The sequence below is a fragment of the Psammomys obesus genome, unplaced genomic scaffold, assembly GCF_907164565.1.
Source record: "Psammomys obesus unplaced genomic scaffold, mPsaObe1.curated_primary_1811, whole genome shotgun sequence".
In the NCBI taxonomy this organism is placed as follows: Eukaryota; Metazoa; Chordata; class Mammalia; order Rodentia; family Muridae; genus Psammomys; species Psammomys obesus.
The window spans coordinates 3,324,936-3,340,212 of NW_026596326.1; the positions used below are offsets into that span (position 1 = coordinate 3,324,936).

Consider the following 15,277-nt stretch of genomic DNA (forward strand, 5'->3'; position numbering starts at 1 on the left):
TTTATTTAGAAGGAAGCAGAGAGGGCATTCCAAAACACATTTATTGTTATTGACACTTTTTAGAGAGCTGCTTTTGAGGCTCTGTGTGATCATGGACATCTCATTAGAATCTACTTAGAGTGTAAATCTCACCTTTATAACTCCATGAGTTAATATGTTTATTGAGCATCTGTCTACTTGAAGAACACAGGCCAAAACTCCACAGAACATCTTCTTGAAGATGTCATAGATTGGTCCCTTCTCATCTCTGAGTTAATCATCTCCTATTCTTTACCTTAGGGTAGAAATCATATGACAGGATTCATTTCCATACCAGCCATTGTCAATGTACTTCCAGGGATCCCCCTGTCCAGAACTTCCAGTAGCTGGCTGTTTCTTTTCAGTTGGGGTTTTCCTAAAAAAAAAAAAAAAAATCTTCTAGACTCTTATCTGAGTCATGCCCCCTCCCCTGCTCTGTGCACACGTATGAAATGCTTGCACTTTATTCTCCTCTGCCTTGTTTTATTTGTCTTCTGATGTTGGTCACGAGAGGAACAAAGAAGCCATATTATGCATTTGTCCAATGAGACGACCAGACTGGATTTTGCAAGGGCTCAATGATGCCCTGTGCAATAGAAAATTGCCCCACCCCATTAGGAGCTCTTGTGAGAAACGTGTGAGCACATGCAGGAAGGCAGAGGCAGTCCTCACCATTGGACAGCCTTTTCTTCTCTTCAGTTTAACACTAAACATAAAAATCATGGAAATTGGTAGTTCAGCTGAGTCTTTCTAATAACACCCATTGGAAGACCAATTTGGACACTAACACTTGAAGAGGAGGCCAAGTTAATTGGTAGCCTGCTCTAGTGCAGGGAGTCCACACAGAAGCTTCCATATTTCTGAACTCATCCCTGGAAGCCTTCCTTGCAAGTATAAAAAGGCACTGGGCCCTTTGAAGCTAGAGCTTGAAGCCCCATAAAAGACACTGCCGTGTACAACTGACAACTTTTCCTAGCGAAAACAGAGAAGACAGGGAAAGCAGGTCCCTTGTGGCTTAGGCCCTGGGGAAAGAATCTATTTTGGAAGGGATTTTCACAGCATGCGTTTTTAGCATCACTCGTGCCAGCATCTTAATCGGGCTTTACTGGTGGGAAGCATTCACCTAGCAGCAGGGACTGCCATGGTAAGGATTTAATCTGAACACTTGGCAGAGGCCTAATCATATTTCACTTATTTTCTTTTCTGTGTCTCTTTAAGATAAATGAGTCTGATCCTTTATCAACAATGGCTCAAGAATCAGAAGTTCCCATTTTTCATCTAGGACAGGGGATGTAGCAACTTGCACTTTATTATCCATCTCTCATTTTCTTCTCCTCCAACAATCGATAAATTCTCTACCGATGTCTCTTTAAAGGTTGCTTACAAGTTTCTGCTTCAGAACAATGTGCTGCCATTGGATTTTATGCCTGAATCCTTTCTGCATCTGCTATACATTTAAAGTAATTTAAAGGAGCTTTGTCATGGACTACATTTGCAAAGACCCAAAACACCCTAATCCTCTTTGTAGGCCCTGGGCAGTGGGTGCCAGCTCCAGCAACAGCTATGATTTGTGGTAGTTTAGGCACCAACCTTATTCTTGTACATCCTCCTGGAATTTGACCCTTTTTAAGTGGGAGAGACTTAAGAACACACAGTGGTTTGGAAAGATGATTTGAGGGGGCGAGGTCTGTCCAAATTGACATGAATAGCTCAAGACTCAAATCACTAGTCCAGACTGAAAGCCAAAGTGCTGTATTTTCCTCTGTGAGTCTATGAGGTCTACATGCTTGCATTCCCTCAAAAACATTGTTTGGGGCGATTTAATCTTCCTTTTAATTATTATGTATATATTTGTGTGTCTGAGTGTGGACTTAGGTACTTGAGTGCCCTCCCTGTTGAAGTCAGGTGGCATCAGATCTCCTGGGACTAGAGAGCCGTCTGGTGTGAGTATAAGAAAGCTATGTAGCCTTCCACCCTGTGCCCCCCCACAGTCATGAGGAACAGCCTTTTCTGGGCTTCTGGCTTGCCTTTTGTTGCCACTGTTGTTCTTTTAAGATGGGATCTTATGCTCTACCCATAAGTACCTAACCGGTGGTCCTTCTGTATTGCATGTGCTGGGATTACAGGTCTGGGTCAACAGTCCCTGCTCAAGAACAATCTTCAATGTGTAAAAGTGTACACAAGCTTTTTAATGGCCTGGCTGTTTTCTCAAAGGACAATAAGCATAGCATTGTATATGGCATCAGGCTAGACATGAGGTATTGGAGCTTACTGACATTTAAGCCCTACTCGTGTTCATTTAGGAGCTGGAATCTGGTTCCTTGTGAGTAACTCAAGACTTCTTTTCTGCTATAGTAAGTAAAAAACGTACTCCCAAGTCAGAGAGTATGAGATGTTTGGAGTAAAATGATTACTCAAATATTGGCCCCTTCAGTGACAAGTTGAAAGGGAGAACAAGAATGTGGCCAGACATGTAGGGGCTCTCAATCAACTTCTCCTAGTTGACTGAATTGCTCGCAGTTCACCAACAAAACCAATCATAAATGGGTGTGGAAATATAAGCCTTCATGGCCCCAGAGAAATAGAGAATGGCAGAGTATTTTAAATGGTAGGTGTTCTGTCATCCTCTGCTACTGAGTGACTGTCTTGGTAAACCCTGTGGACCTGTCACTTGGGTGAGAAATAAATCTTCGTGGTTTGGGGCCACTGGGGTTTTCAAGTGTCTGTGCCCATAGTTTTAACCTGGCTTCTTTTGAATGATACATATGGATTATCTGATGTAATCTTCAATTTAGAAATAGTATTTACCTTGATTATCTAAGGGTTGCTGAGCAGTAAGGCTTAAGTCAGTTTCTAACTAATGTTGTCTGATTCCAGAATTTATAGTCATAGTCAGTATGCCAAAACACTCGCGGTGCACATGCATGTTCTGCAACGGTTTCTGAGGACAGCAAGGCCGAGAAGTTTCTGAAGGACTGTGGGGATCATGAAGCACCTTCTCAAAGAAACAGAAATGTCTACTTTCATCAAAGCCCTTAAGGACAAGTAGGTCTTGGGCAATTCACCTGACTTAGACTTGCTTGTTTCATGTGTGTTTGGTAGACAGCCACCCCCTTTGACTTAGTCACTTCCAGACCAGTATCTAGCAAAGAATGCCTGTCCTTACATTTCTGCTGACATCTAGAAAACCTGGGTGCTTCATATATTGGCATCTTCAGTTTATAAATTACTTTGTACAACCTTATGAGTGAGTAATCACAGTCATGATCCACTGGGGTGCAAAAACAATTTGACAGTATTAGAGAATATTATTCTCTCTGCTCTCTCTCTTTCTCATGCACACACACAGATAATTCCGATACCTAAGCCTATGTTAACTAGAAGGTAGTAAGTGTAGAAAACAGAAAGTACGTAATCAGTTTCAATAACCAAAGAGAGAAAATACTCACCTTACTATGACCCAGGAGAGGACTGAGACCCAGTGTGTCATGTTGGTGCTCTCCTTTGCTGCTGTGATCATCACTGAGCGCTGCTGAGATTCGGGTTCCTACTCCCCAGGAAAGGTCAGTAGCTGCCTGTGCAGCCTTCCCCACAGCTTGTCTTGATCCCCAAATGTATCCTATGTGAAAGCTCCACCTTGCCTCCCCTGGGAAATCCTTCCTGAATCTTGGTCTGTGGTGGCAGCAGAAAACTGCCAGCCTGTTTCTTTAATAGTGTCACACAAAGGGCAAACAATCCCAGACATTTATCACTGGCCTCCTCTTGAACTTGCCACTTCTCCCTGCCCAGAGCACATCTCTGAACTGATATTCTGAAGTGATTTGGGGATCCCAAGATGCAGAATGCTCAGCATTGAACTAGCTTCTTCGTGAGCATTATTTCTAGTCTGCCGCGCTTTTGAAAAGGACCTTGTTAAGGTTATATTTGCATACTCTAAGACTCTCCTACACTGAGTGTACAATTAAATGATTTTTCAGTAAATTTACCATTTTGCAGCTATCTCCAAAATCCAATTTTATTGTATTTCCATCACCTCAATATAATCCCTTGAACCTCTCTGCAGTCAGTTCCCATTTCCACTCAAAGCCTTGGGCAACCACTAATCTACGCTGAGTCTCTCTCTATTTGCTTCTCAGGACATTACATATAAATGGAATCACATAGTACGTAAGCTTTTATGTCTGTCTGCTTGGCGGAATGTTTTTGAAGTTTTATTCATATTTTGGAATAGATCAGTATTTCATTCCTCCTTATTGCTAGCTAGGATTTCTTAGCAAGAATGGAGAATATTGTCCTTTTCTCCTTATCAGTTGGTGGACATTTTGGTGACTTCCACTTTTTCTGCCCTGAATGGTGCTACAGTGAACATTCATGGGTTATTGTATGGATATGGGCTTGAACTATCTCAGCAGAGACTTTACACTGTAATTCCTGGGCCATATTACAACTGTGTGAAACAACCAATCCTTCCTGAAGTTCCCATACCTCTCTGCACTCACCCTGGTACCCAATTAGAGATAGGGGATGTCCGTATCCGTGCCATCATGCATCCCACTCATGTGTCGTCATTTAGCTTTGGAGCTTCTGGAAGGGATGATCCCTCTGTGCCCTTTTGTGCCAGTTCACCTGGCAGCTGGCATACAGCTGGAGCTCATCAGGGCACTGTAAGATAGGATGTTGAGGTAGGGTGAAACAGTATGTTCTGGACATGACAGGACTCGGACTCGAACTCACAGCAGCTCTGATTGCCTACATCAGGTCAAGCCAACTAACATTCTAGCCTGGATGGAAAGGCGCACTGGAGCATCCACCCTCTAGTGGAAGAGCTATTGCAAAGGAGGGCTGCCAGGCAAGGTGGGAAGGGCCAGTTTTCCTTAGGGCTGGCTTAATGCCCATGTGCTTAGGAGCAGCAGGAAGTAGACTGAGTAAGTTATTTTTTAAAAGAGGGAAGAAAAGGATGCATGAAGGAGGGAGAGAGAGGACATGACGTTGGGGAGTGGGGTAGGCGCATCTGTGAGGAGTTAGAGGTGGAGAGTGGAAGATGACTATGATCAAGTACATTGTATCCACGTATGAATTTTCCAAAGAATATGGTATTTAAAAAGCTACTTCCCTAACACAGTATTTCTCAAATCTGTAATTATTGACTTCTTCACTTCACGATGTAACTGTACCCTATATGTAAACATACATAGACTTTCTAGATAGAAAGCCCATTGTGTTTTCTTTCGTTTTTATTGCTTAAACTCATCATTAATCAATTAGTTCATGCTGGGCCTGTTCATTCTGGTTAAGAAGGCATGTTCTAACAGTTTGGAAGTTGGCACAGGAGTAGGCCTGACTTTACCAGTTTTGTAACCCCTCCCAACACATGCGTGCACAGAACATACACACACACACACACACACACACACACACACACACACACACACACACTACATTTCCAAAGGTAACTGTGGAAGGATCCTCATCTCCACATGGTTTGACTGATGAATATTTTGGCTTTAAAAGTGTGTGAAAGTGGAACATTGTATAGAAGTCACACTTCCTGTGGGCTCATCTTTGTCTGGGCTACTGAAGGGTGTTGGAGCAGTGATCTACCACTCTATCAGTCATGTGATCACAAAGGTCAACAGGTGCTACGCTAGGATGCCCCCTAGATTACATGAAACAAATAGATTTTTCTACCAGTGACATTTTCAACTTATGATCTGTTTCAATTAAATCCATGGAAAATAACATCATTGTTAAATTATAAAATATTTTTTAATTTTACAATGAACACATTCTTTCACTCTAAAGCATTTGTTGAACTGGAACTATTCCTTAGGCAATATTTTAGAAAGTGAGTGTCTAGCAGTGAAGAAAACAGCCCAAAGCCTTGTACCCCATCAAGCCTTCATTCTCGTGCAGTCTTTATATTGCCTAATATCACTTCCTGCTTGGTTCAAATGTAATTCATACCTACCATTAAAACTGTTTCAGGAAGAGATTGCCATGTGAGTGCTTACTAAAATTGGAGTTGGCGTCACTTCAAGACTCAAATGTGCTGACAGAATTAAAACCTGTCTGATGCTGATACAGCAGAAAGATCACAGGAGCAAGAAGGACACTTCCTTAAAACCACATCATGACACTCCGAAGCTCCCAGCCTTCAAGGCTAGCATCCAGTTCCATTCTGCTTGGGATTTTCCAGATGTGTTGGTATCTGGCCAAGCACCAGACCCAACTCCATATTGTTTCTTTCTTTTTTTAATTCTTTATTATACACTTTATTCACTTTGTATCCCCCTGTGATTCCCTCCCTCTTCCCGTCCCAATCCCTCCCTTCCTCCACCCTCTGCATTCATGCCCCTCCCCAAGTCCACTGATAGGGGAGGTCTTCTTTTCCTTCCTTCTGATCCTAGTGAATTAGGTCCCATCAGGAGTGGCTGCATTGTCTTCTTCTGTGGCCTGGTAATGTTGCTTCCCCCTCACGAGGAGGTAATTAAAGAGCAGGCCAATCAGTTCATGTCAGAGGCAGTCCCTGTTCCTATTACAATGGAACCCACTTGGATACTGAACTTCCATGGGCTACATCTGTGCAGGGGTCTTAGGTTATCTCCATGCATAGTCCTTGGTTGGAGATTGAGAGAATTGAGGCCACACTCATGTATGTGGTCTCTTGACATTGAGGGCTCTCTGTCACTCTTGAATAAGAGATCTGCTATGGCGAAACCAGCTCTTTGGCTATCCCACTACTTACCTTAAAGAAATTGAAATTTTACTATCTTAACGGGGGAAAAATCAGTGGGTCTTTTAAAATATCTAGCATTTATTTGATAGTAAATATTTCTTTTACATCTTACTAGGCGTAAAGTTAAGCTTCAGGACTGATCTGCAACAACTGTCTTAGTCCTACCCTCAACTGTTCATTGTACTTAAAAATGTGACCCCTTCAGATGACGTTGCTTTCAAAATATTTTGATGAATCTTTGACACAAGCCTATGAAAGAGACACTCTAAAATGAGCAGATGTTTAGTTTAGCACTGTATTCTGTTTCTGTAAACAGAGACCAACAGCATAGTCCATCATTTAATCAATTTACACCACTAAGTATTTTTATTACAATTTTAGTCACTTTGTATCCCAGCTGTAGCCCCCTCCATCATCCTTTCCCAATCTCACACTCCCTCCCTCCCTCTTCTCCTCCCATGCCCCTCCCCCAGTCCATTGATAGGGGGAGGTCCTCCTCCCCTTCCATCTGACCATAGCCTATCAGTTCTCACAGACAAAAAGAACAGGAAGGAGACTAGAAAGCTAAAGCTTATGGTACATAAGCATAAGAAGAACCTCTACGAAGAAATACAGGGTTGGCAAGGTTGTGGTACATTTGCAGCTATGAGAGGTTATAGAGATTAAACACTGACCTAGCACTCTAAAGGAGTTACCTAGTGGTTGGGTTAGAGTCCTTCTTGGGCTTCACTTATTTCTCTACCTTGCTCTTCTTTGATTTCTTCTTTTTTCTTTTCTTGCAAGTTCTCTCAGCTGCTGGTGAGACACAAACATATCCTCCAGCCTATTGCCTCTCTGACAGGGTTTGAATGCCCCGTCCGGGGCTGTATTGGCAGAGCTGTGTCTATAAATGCCAGAAATAAGAGTACCAGTAGTGTGGACCATAAAGTAGTGAGGTGCTTTCTAGATCTGTTCTCATCCATACGTTGAAGTGTGCTTGTAAAAAGGGGTGGAGGAAAAGTACACATCACCAGTTTGGTCATTCAGTTCCATTCTTGCAACAGCAGTACTGAATGTGTAGAGATGCACAGTTGAGGCCTATGTCTGTCATAGAAAGTTATTGTGGGAGTCTGAGATCTCATATCATAGTGAAATAGGCTGGGGAGAATGTGGGCAGGGACTGTGGAAAGAGGTCATAAGCTCAGGGCTGTGGGAAGCCTGTAGAAGCTAAACAAAGAAAAAGGTTCTCATTCTCAAAGGAACCAGCCCTTCCATTACCTGGAATTTAGTCCCATGAACCCTTAGATAGAATTTCAACATTAAGTATTATTGGATACAAAATTTATAATGTTTAATATTAATGAGTTTATGGCTATCAAACACACCACATATCCTAAGATATACTCTGAATACCATCTTTTAGAAACCCCAGAGACTGGTGAAGTGTCCTGATGGAACTGAAAATTTATAGAAAATACAGCAGTCAATGGAACATGTATGAGATGATAGGCACAGAAAGAGAAAAGACATTGTATTTTATCAAAATAAAGTGAAATACACTCAGAGAAAGAGAGAGAGAGAATGAATGAATACAGAAACTCTTGCCTGGGAAAATGTAGGTAAGTGATCCATTAAAGAAATACTGCCTGGAAATTATAGAAAACTACCTAGTATTTTGTCTACCAACCAATAACAGTAGAAAATGTCATTCACATAAGCAAGCTATTAGAGAGAAATATATATTATCACTAAGATATAAACACTGACATTGGGTATTTGCTATTAACGCAAGAACGGCTGTTAGGGTTTGATACTAAAGAATAATTGTCAGGAGGGATCACAGTCATATATGTGGTATTTGGATTATTTATGGGCAAGGGGGAGGAGAGAATGTAGGTGGGCGTGACAAGTAGCAATAATCACAAGCTGATACTTGTTGAAGATGGGTGGTAAGTACATAGATGATTCCAAACGATTTCTACCTTTGAATATATTTTAGCAGTAAAACAGAAAATATTATTTAAAGTACGAGTCACTGATTAGACTTCTCAAATGTTTGAGGAGCCAAATAAATCATGTGCAACTCTCAATTTGACCATAAGCTGTTGGTGTGAAATTTGTGAAAGGAATTTGGGAAATAGGATCTTTTATTTCTACTTAGAGAATAGTCCTTCTTGCCCCTCCTGCCTCTTCTGCTTGTGCAGCCTAGGGATGAGGGCCTCCTCTTTCTATGCAAGTCAGTGGCTCCAGGGCATTCTCAGAATAGAATTTTCTTGGAATAAGTAAGAAAAAAATAATATGCATAATTGTATTGAACAATGCCTCCTGGTATTTTATGTTCGTTTGGATTCCCCTCATCTCACTCCTGCAAATATTAAAAAAAAAAAAAAAGAAGAAGGAAGGAGAAGGCAATAACTGTTTCAGTTTTTTGACAGCCTGGGGTATTTTGAAATGTTAGCTCATCACATTTTCCCTGTTGTGTTTGTGTATCTATTTCAGGATGGAATGGGGAACTTAAGAATCACAGAAAAAGGTCTGAAGCTAGAAGGAGACTCAGAATTCTTACAACCTCTCTACGCCAAAGAAATCCAGTCCCGACCAGTAAGTTTCTGATGGGAAAAGAAACAATTGATGCTCTGAAATCTAAATCTGGGGGAAATCTACCTTGTTAGCCACTGAGATGGGAGATCAGGACAGTGGGTAAATTGGCATTTGAACCTGGAGACTTAGATAACACTCATAGCTGTGGTGCTGTAAACATGTAAGATGACATCACCGTGTCCTTGCCTTTGTGGCATAGATAGTAGCAGCCACTGTTAACCAGCTTCCAGATGGTGCTATGAACCAAGATACAATAAACACAGGAAAACCCTAGTACCAAACCTGCGAAGGGCAATATTACTACTGTTTTTAATTGTCAACCATTTCAAAGTCATCCATGAAGACAGAACTAATGAATTAGAATTTTGGTTTTCATTTAAAGTTTATGTGTTGTCCATGCTGTCTGGAATCAGTTCATTATCAGCAAACGTGACCTAAAATTGTATTTAATGACTGAATGGTGTGTCCTGTTGAAGCACAGACTGACTTTGCATGGATAGCACAGGCTGGCTTTGCATTGATAATTTGTGTCTCATTTAATTCACAGGTTGATCATCGTGATAGGAACAATTGCTACTCCATTTGACAGATTAGTGATTGAGACATTTATAAATAAAATGTCCAGATTTTTTTTAAAAAAGCAAAGATTTTAATTTTGGAAATCTAATTCTAAAGTTTTTTTGTTAAGTAGTCTCTTGCATAAGGTTTTCAATTTTCTTTCTTGTAGTAAAGTGTGCATGTCATTTCCACATGACATGCCTTCTTTAGGTATCAAACTTGGTGGTTAACGATTTTTATTGTTGTTGGTTGGTAAGGCTTACACTCTGAATGTGAACTGTCCCCCACAGGCTCATGTGTCACCTGGTCAGTGTTCAGCTGCCCATGCTTTCTTGATAGGTCATGGAATAGTTAGGAAGCAGAGACATAGAGGAAGAAGCATGCCACTGGGGGAGGGCCTTCAGCTTCACAGTCCAATTCTGCTTTCCAGTGCTCTACTTCATAATCCTTAGACACATGCCCAAGCAACCGTCCATTTCTGCCCACATCTTCCAGCTGCCATACCTGCTACACACAGGTGACAGACAACACCGTCAAAAATGTGAGCTGAGATAAATCTCCTCCTTCCCCTCATGTCGCTTCTTTCAGATAGGTGATCACAATGGTAAGGAGGCCTGATACCCATCCTTTTGTTATACAGGTTGTTGCACATGTATTTTGTGAAGAAGTAGAGCTCATTGGTTGAAAATGCTTAAGGCCTTCACTTCACATAGGATTCATCACTGTCCACATGAAAGACAAGAGTCACTAGAAAGTTCCTCAAGCCATCACTTACATAATTAATGAAATACAGCCACTTGGCTGTGAGTGCCATATGAGGTGGGGATTGTATTCGACTGCTTGTGACTAGAGATGCTAAATCCTTCTGCTTGTGGAAAGAATCTCCATTTCTATCACATCAGGGATACAATTCAAAGTCCCCTGGCATGGCCTATCAATTTCTTTGTTAATTTGAATTTTTTTTAGTGTGTGTATGTGTGTGTGCGTGCTCATGCGTGTGCCACATACAAAAGTGCATGTGAAAACCTCAGCACGATAGAAATGAGGAACATGTCCACCACCCCAAGAGTAGAGTCTTTCTCTGTCCCTGTTCAAAGCCTCTGTTCCACCAAAACCATTCTGTCCTCCCCTACCTCCAAGCAACCACTGATCTTTTTTTCCTCTACTCTGTCATTACTTTAAGTTTTTTTGAACTTTATAGAGCTAGAGTCATTTAAAAAAAAAAAAAAACTTTAGCATAAAATTCCTTTGTCATTTTCTGAAGATTTTTTTCTTAAAACCATCTATTTAAGAAAGTTTTGTCTTTTACCTGCAATTAGGCTGTCTCGGTTTGCTCGAAAGAGATATGAGACTGTGGTTCAAGGGTATATAGCCTTTTACACTTCTCTCTTGGAGAACATCAAAAGACAGAGAGGGAAGCGGAGAGTTGTTCCTATGGGATGGAATTTGTATCTCTTTGAAACGTCACCAGCAAAAACAAGTGTAATGACGGAAAACGATAAAGGAAAGATTATCAGACCTTTGGGACTGGTCTGTGGATCCTCCTCTGCACATCTGGACGGGCATTTGAACAAGCTACAGTTATGCTGTCAAGGAAGGTAGAAAGGATGGTGGTTGGGACCACTAATGCCCAGCCTTGAGTGCAGTTTTCCATCATCTTCACTAGATTCAGCTTCAGTGCCATTCCAACATATATCACCACTGCCATGTTCCCTGGGCATCTCCGTCTGTCCCTCCCTGTCACACAGACTCATGCCCAACTGAATGAGATTGAGAGCCACTCTAAGTGGGGTGGAGTAATGAGGAGATGATTGTCTCCCGTTTGGTTTTCTGTTCCACTGATCTGAGAACTAAGATAAGTTAAACCATCCACACAACGTTCAATACCGTATCTGATTTCATTAGTGACGGTTGGAGCTCTGGTAAAATCACTACAAGTTGATGGATGTGGTGGCAATCACTTAAGATGATAAATTTACCACTGTGAGTGGTGTCAGTGAATAGCAGCTCCACCAGCCTGAGTTACCAAAACATCTGAGTATTCAAAGCCCCTGAGAGTTGAATGCTATTAGTCCCCTCACTGAATGATTGAAGCAGTAATGCCTAGAAAAGGAGCTAGGACTCGCCTTGCTGTGAGCAGCTCAAACTCCATGACTGCAAGGACCCAAGACCATACTCCTAAGCTGACCCGTCAGTTTTCCCATTATACCAGCTGGGTTATACCTGTTTATTTCCCATTCATTAAGGATAGCTGTCTGTAAGACACACAACTGAGCCTCTGAAAGGAATCAGGTTGCTAGGAAAATGAATCTCCCAACAATGAAGCAAATGGGGCCTAGTTTTATCAGATCTATCCACTAATGGGGCATTCTCCATTTTATAAGCTTCTTATGAAGATGCATGCATTTTTAGGGACCCCCGACCTTATGCTCTGTTGGCTGATGGGAACACCTAATCATTGGGAACTACATTTCTCCCACAAACATCAATTCATAGAGATGCTAATTTCCTATTTAGGTGGGCAAGAACGATGATCTTACATTTCTCTAAAAAGTCCACATTTGTTCATTTTATTCTAGCCAAGTGAGGAAATCTGATCCTCACAAAGGACAGAGGATTGAGCTAAGCAGGCTTGATCTGCCCACTGTGTTCTCTGATCTGTCAGTCTCTATCAGTCACCATGGCCTCTATTTAGCCATTCTAGTCATTGGTATTATATGCTCCTGATATCCCTTGTTTCTAAGGTCTTTACATCATTGCAAGTGTACATACTGTATCAAGGAGTCAAGAAATTGTTTTATGTTTTTCTTTTGGACTTTAAAAAATAAACATTGTATCCATCACTTATTCTTTATGGCTCACTTCTTATCTCTTTCTTTCTCTTGTGTGTATGTGTGTGTGTGTGTGTGTTTGCATACCCCTTGACTCCCTTGACTGTCCTGGATTTACTTTGTAGACCCAGCTGGCCTCAAAGTCACAGAGATCCACCTGCCTCTGCCTCCCTAAGTTTATTTTCTCTCTTATGTCTAAGTGTTTCATAGTCTCCTATTTTTTGTGTCCCCACCTCAGCTTTTACTGATTATATAACTTACAAACACAATTATATATATTTGAGGCCTATAGCTTTAATAATGTCCTGACATATATTGTGGAGTGACCACTGCATACAAGATATTAGCAGACTCTTTTTCTGTTGGCCTGCATATTCCCTAAGCTGACTGCAAATGGATAATACGTATTACTAACTTCAGCTTTCATGTTATACGTTTATCTAAAACTTACTTACACGATAACCAAAGGCCAGTACCCAATGACTACATATCTGGACTTCAGCAACCTTATCGCTCACCCCTGCTGACTCCCCTTCTACTCACTGTCAGCTCAGCTTTTCTAGTTTCTGCATTGTACTGAGATTGTCTGGTATTCACCCTTTGTGCCTCAGCAATTTCCCGTAGTTTAGTTTCCTCCATGTTGTCACAACCGAGGGAATTTCATTTTAAGGCCTCCGTCATATTCTGCTGTGTAGACATGCACACTTTTTCCTCACTCACTCATCTAAGAGTGTATGCTTAGACTGACCTCTCGTCTTGGCTCTTGTGCAGTGTTAGAATAAACCCAGGACTGATGACATCTCTTCACCATAAAAATTGTTTCCAATGGCTAAGTGTTTTCAGCGCTGGATCACTATGTCATATGAGAGCGCTTTATGGTTTCTGAAGTGTATGCATAGGTTCTCATCTCCTCGGAGCACACTTACCAGAAGCATGTAAGGGTTGTTTGTTTTTTTTTTACATATGTGTCAACATGTATCATCTTTCTTCTTTTTGCTAATCCAGCTCTAACAGATGTGAAGACACAAATCATAGTTTTCATTTGTATTTCACCAATCATTAGTAATATTCCTGTGCTTTGTTATACAAGAAAGAAAGAAAGGTAGAAAAGAGAAAAAGAAAATCACCCTCCCCATTTTTATTTTAGCAATTTTATCGACTTTGGTTTTTATATTTAAGTTTTAATCCATTTTATGATGATTTTTGAGTATAAGACTAAGATTCCATCTCTCTTCCTACTTGCTTCCCTTCTCTCCACCCTGACATGGGAATGTGTATATCCAGTTTTGTCATTACCATTTATGAAAAGTACTGTTCTCTCCCCATCATGATTATTGATTTTTTTCAATAGGGAATCATTGACTGTGTGGGGTGGATTTGTTTGGAGCACTTTGTCCCATTTGGCTGATCTGTGTGTTTGATTTTATTCTGGAGCTATTCTGTTTTGACCACTGTGACTGTTTTCTGATTTGACATCAGAAACTGTGATGTCTCCATCTTTTTCCTTTTTCCTTTGAGATTGTCTACATGCTCAGTAGCAGGTGGAAACATTCTCAGAACTTGTATTGGAGGCTGAAGCTGTGACTCCCTGTAGCCATCCTTCACCCTGTCTCAAGGGCATGCCCCTTTTTGGGTGTTTATTCTTCTAACCACTCTACAGCTCAAGGTTGGGGTGGGCAGAAAATGTGGATTCTGAATATTTTGGTCAAGGGGAAAAAAATCAGACATGAACACTGATTATTTAGTGGTAGCCAGTTATACAGAAATCATAGGAAGGCTGTGGTGTTGCCTACTGAATGAGCCAAACAGCTTCAACTCCCAACTGAACATATTGCACACAGAACAGTATTTTCTATGCCACTTGCATGGAACATGAGCATCTTGCTGTCTTTAATTAAGAAGTTAACTGGACCATGAAGTATTGCCCGTGTAAATAAAAATGATTTGTACTAAGTCAGAGTGGGGCATTAGGCTTCTTTGCATTTCCTTGCTCACACATAAATCAGGATGGTATTACACATTGGAAGGGTCATCTATAAGCCCATCTGTACAGTGAAGCCAGGCACCATCCCCCCCATGTATCTGCTTACATGTTGTAATTTATTGCAGCCAATCCTGCAAACCAGCTGCTTGCCTTTTTTTTTTTTTCTAACCAAGCAACAAATTATGACTAGATCAACACTTGACACTAGTAGGTTTGTTTTCCTGGGATAGAGACTGAAGTATGCAAAGGCTTTCAGTTGCTGAAGAGTTAAAATGGACTGGTACGGTTTTTATTCTTCTTTTAACAAGGTAAATGGTGTATGGTCTTCTTAAACCAAGTTATAAGGGCTATCTGTGGAGGACTTCGGTCAGATGTCAGTTACATTTGCATTAGCCAGGATTGTGGTAGAGGAAGTAGGCACAAGCTCGAACTGTGAAATTGTCTTAATGGTATGACTTGAGGGTCACTGCCATTCAGGTTGCCTTGAATTCACTTTTATTCCCTACCCATCATTTTAGTCTCATTGTTTTTGAAGACCCTGATCATTGAAAGACATTTTTTTTCCAAGAT

General features: G+C 41.1%; 1 protein-coding gene across 1 annotated transcript in view; it reads left to right on the plus strand.

The window, feature by feature from the left end:
* Positions 1-15,277, plus strand: part of Sgcd (sarcoglycan delta) — a 541,179-nt gene that overhangs the window by 322,394 nt on the left and 203,508 nt on the right. The window contains exon 3 of the mRNA XM_055597224.1: positions 9,233-9,334. Within this exon, the coding sequence (XP_055453199.1) occupies positions 9,233-9,334 (102 nt within the window). The remainder of the gene's footprint in view (positions 1-9,232; positions 9,335-15,277) is intronic.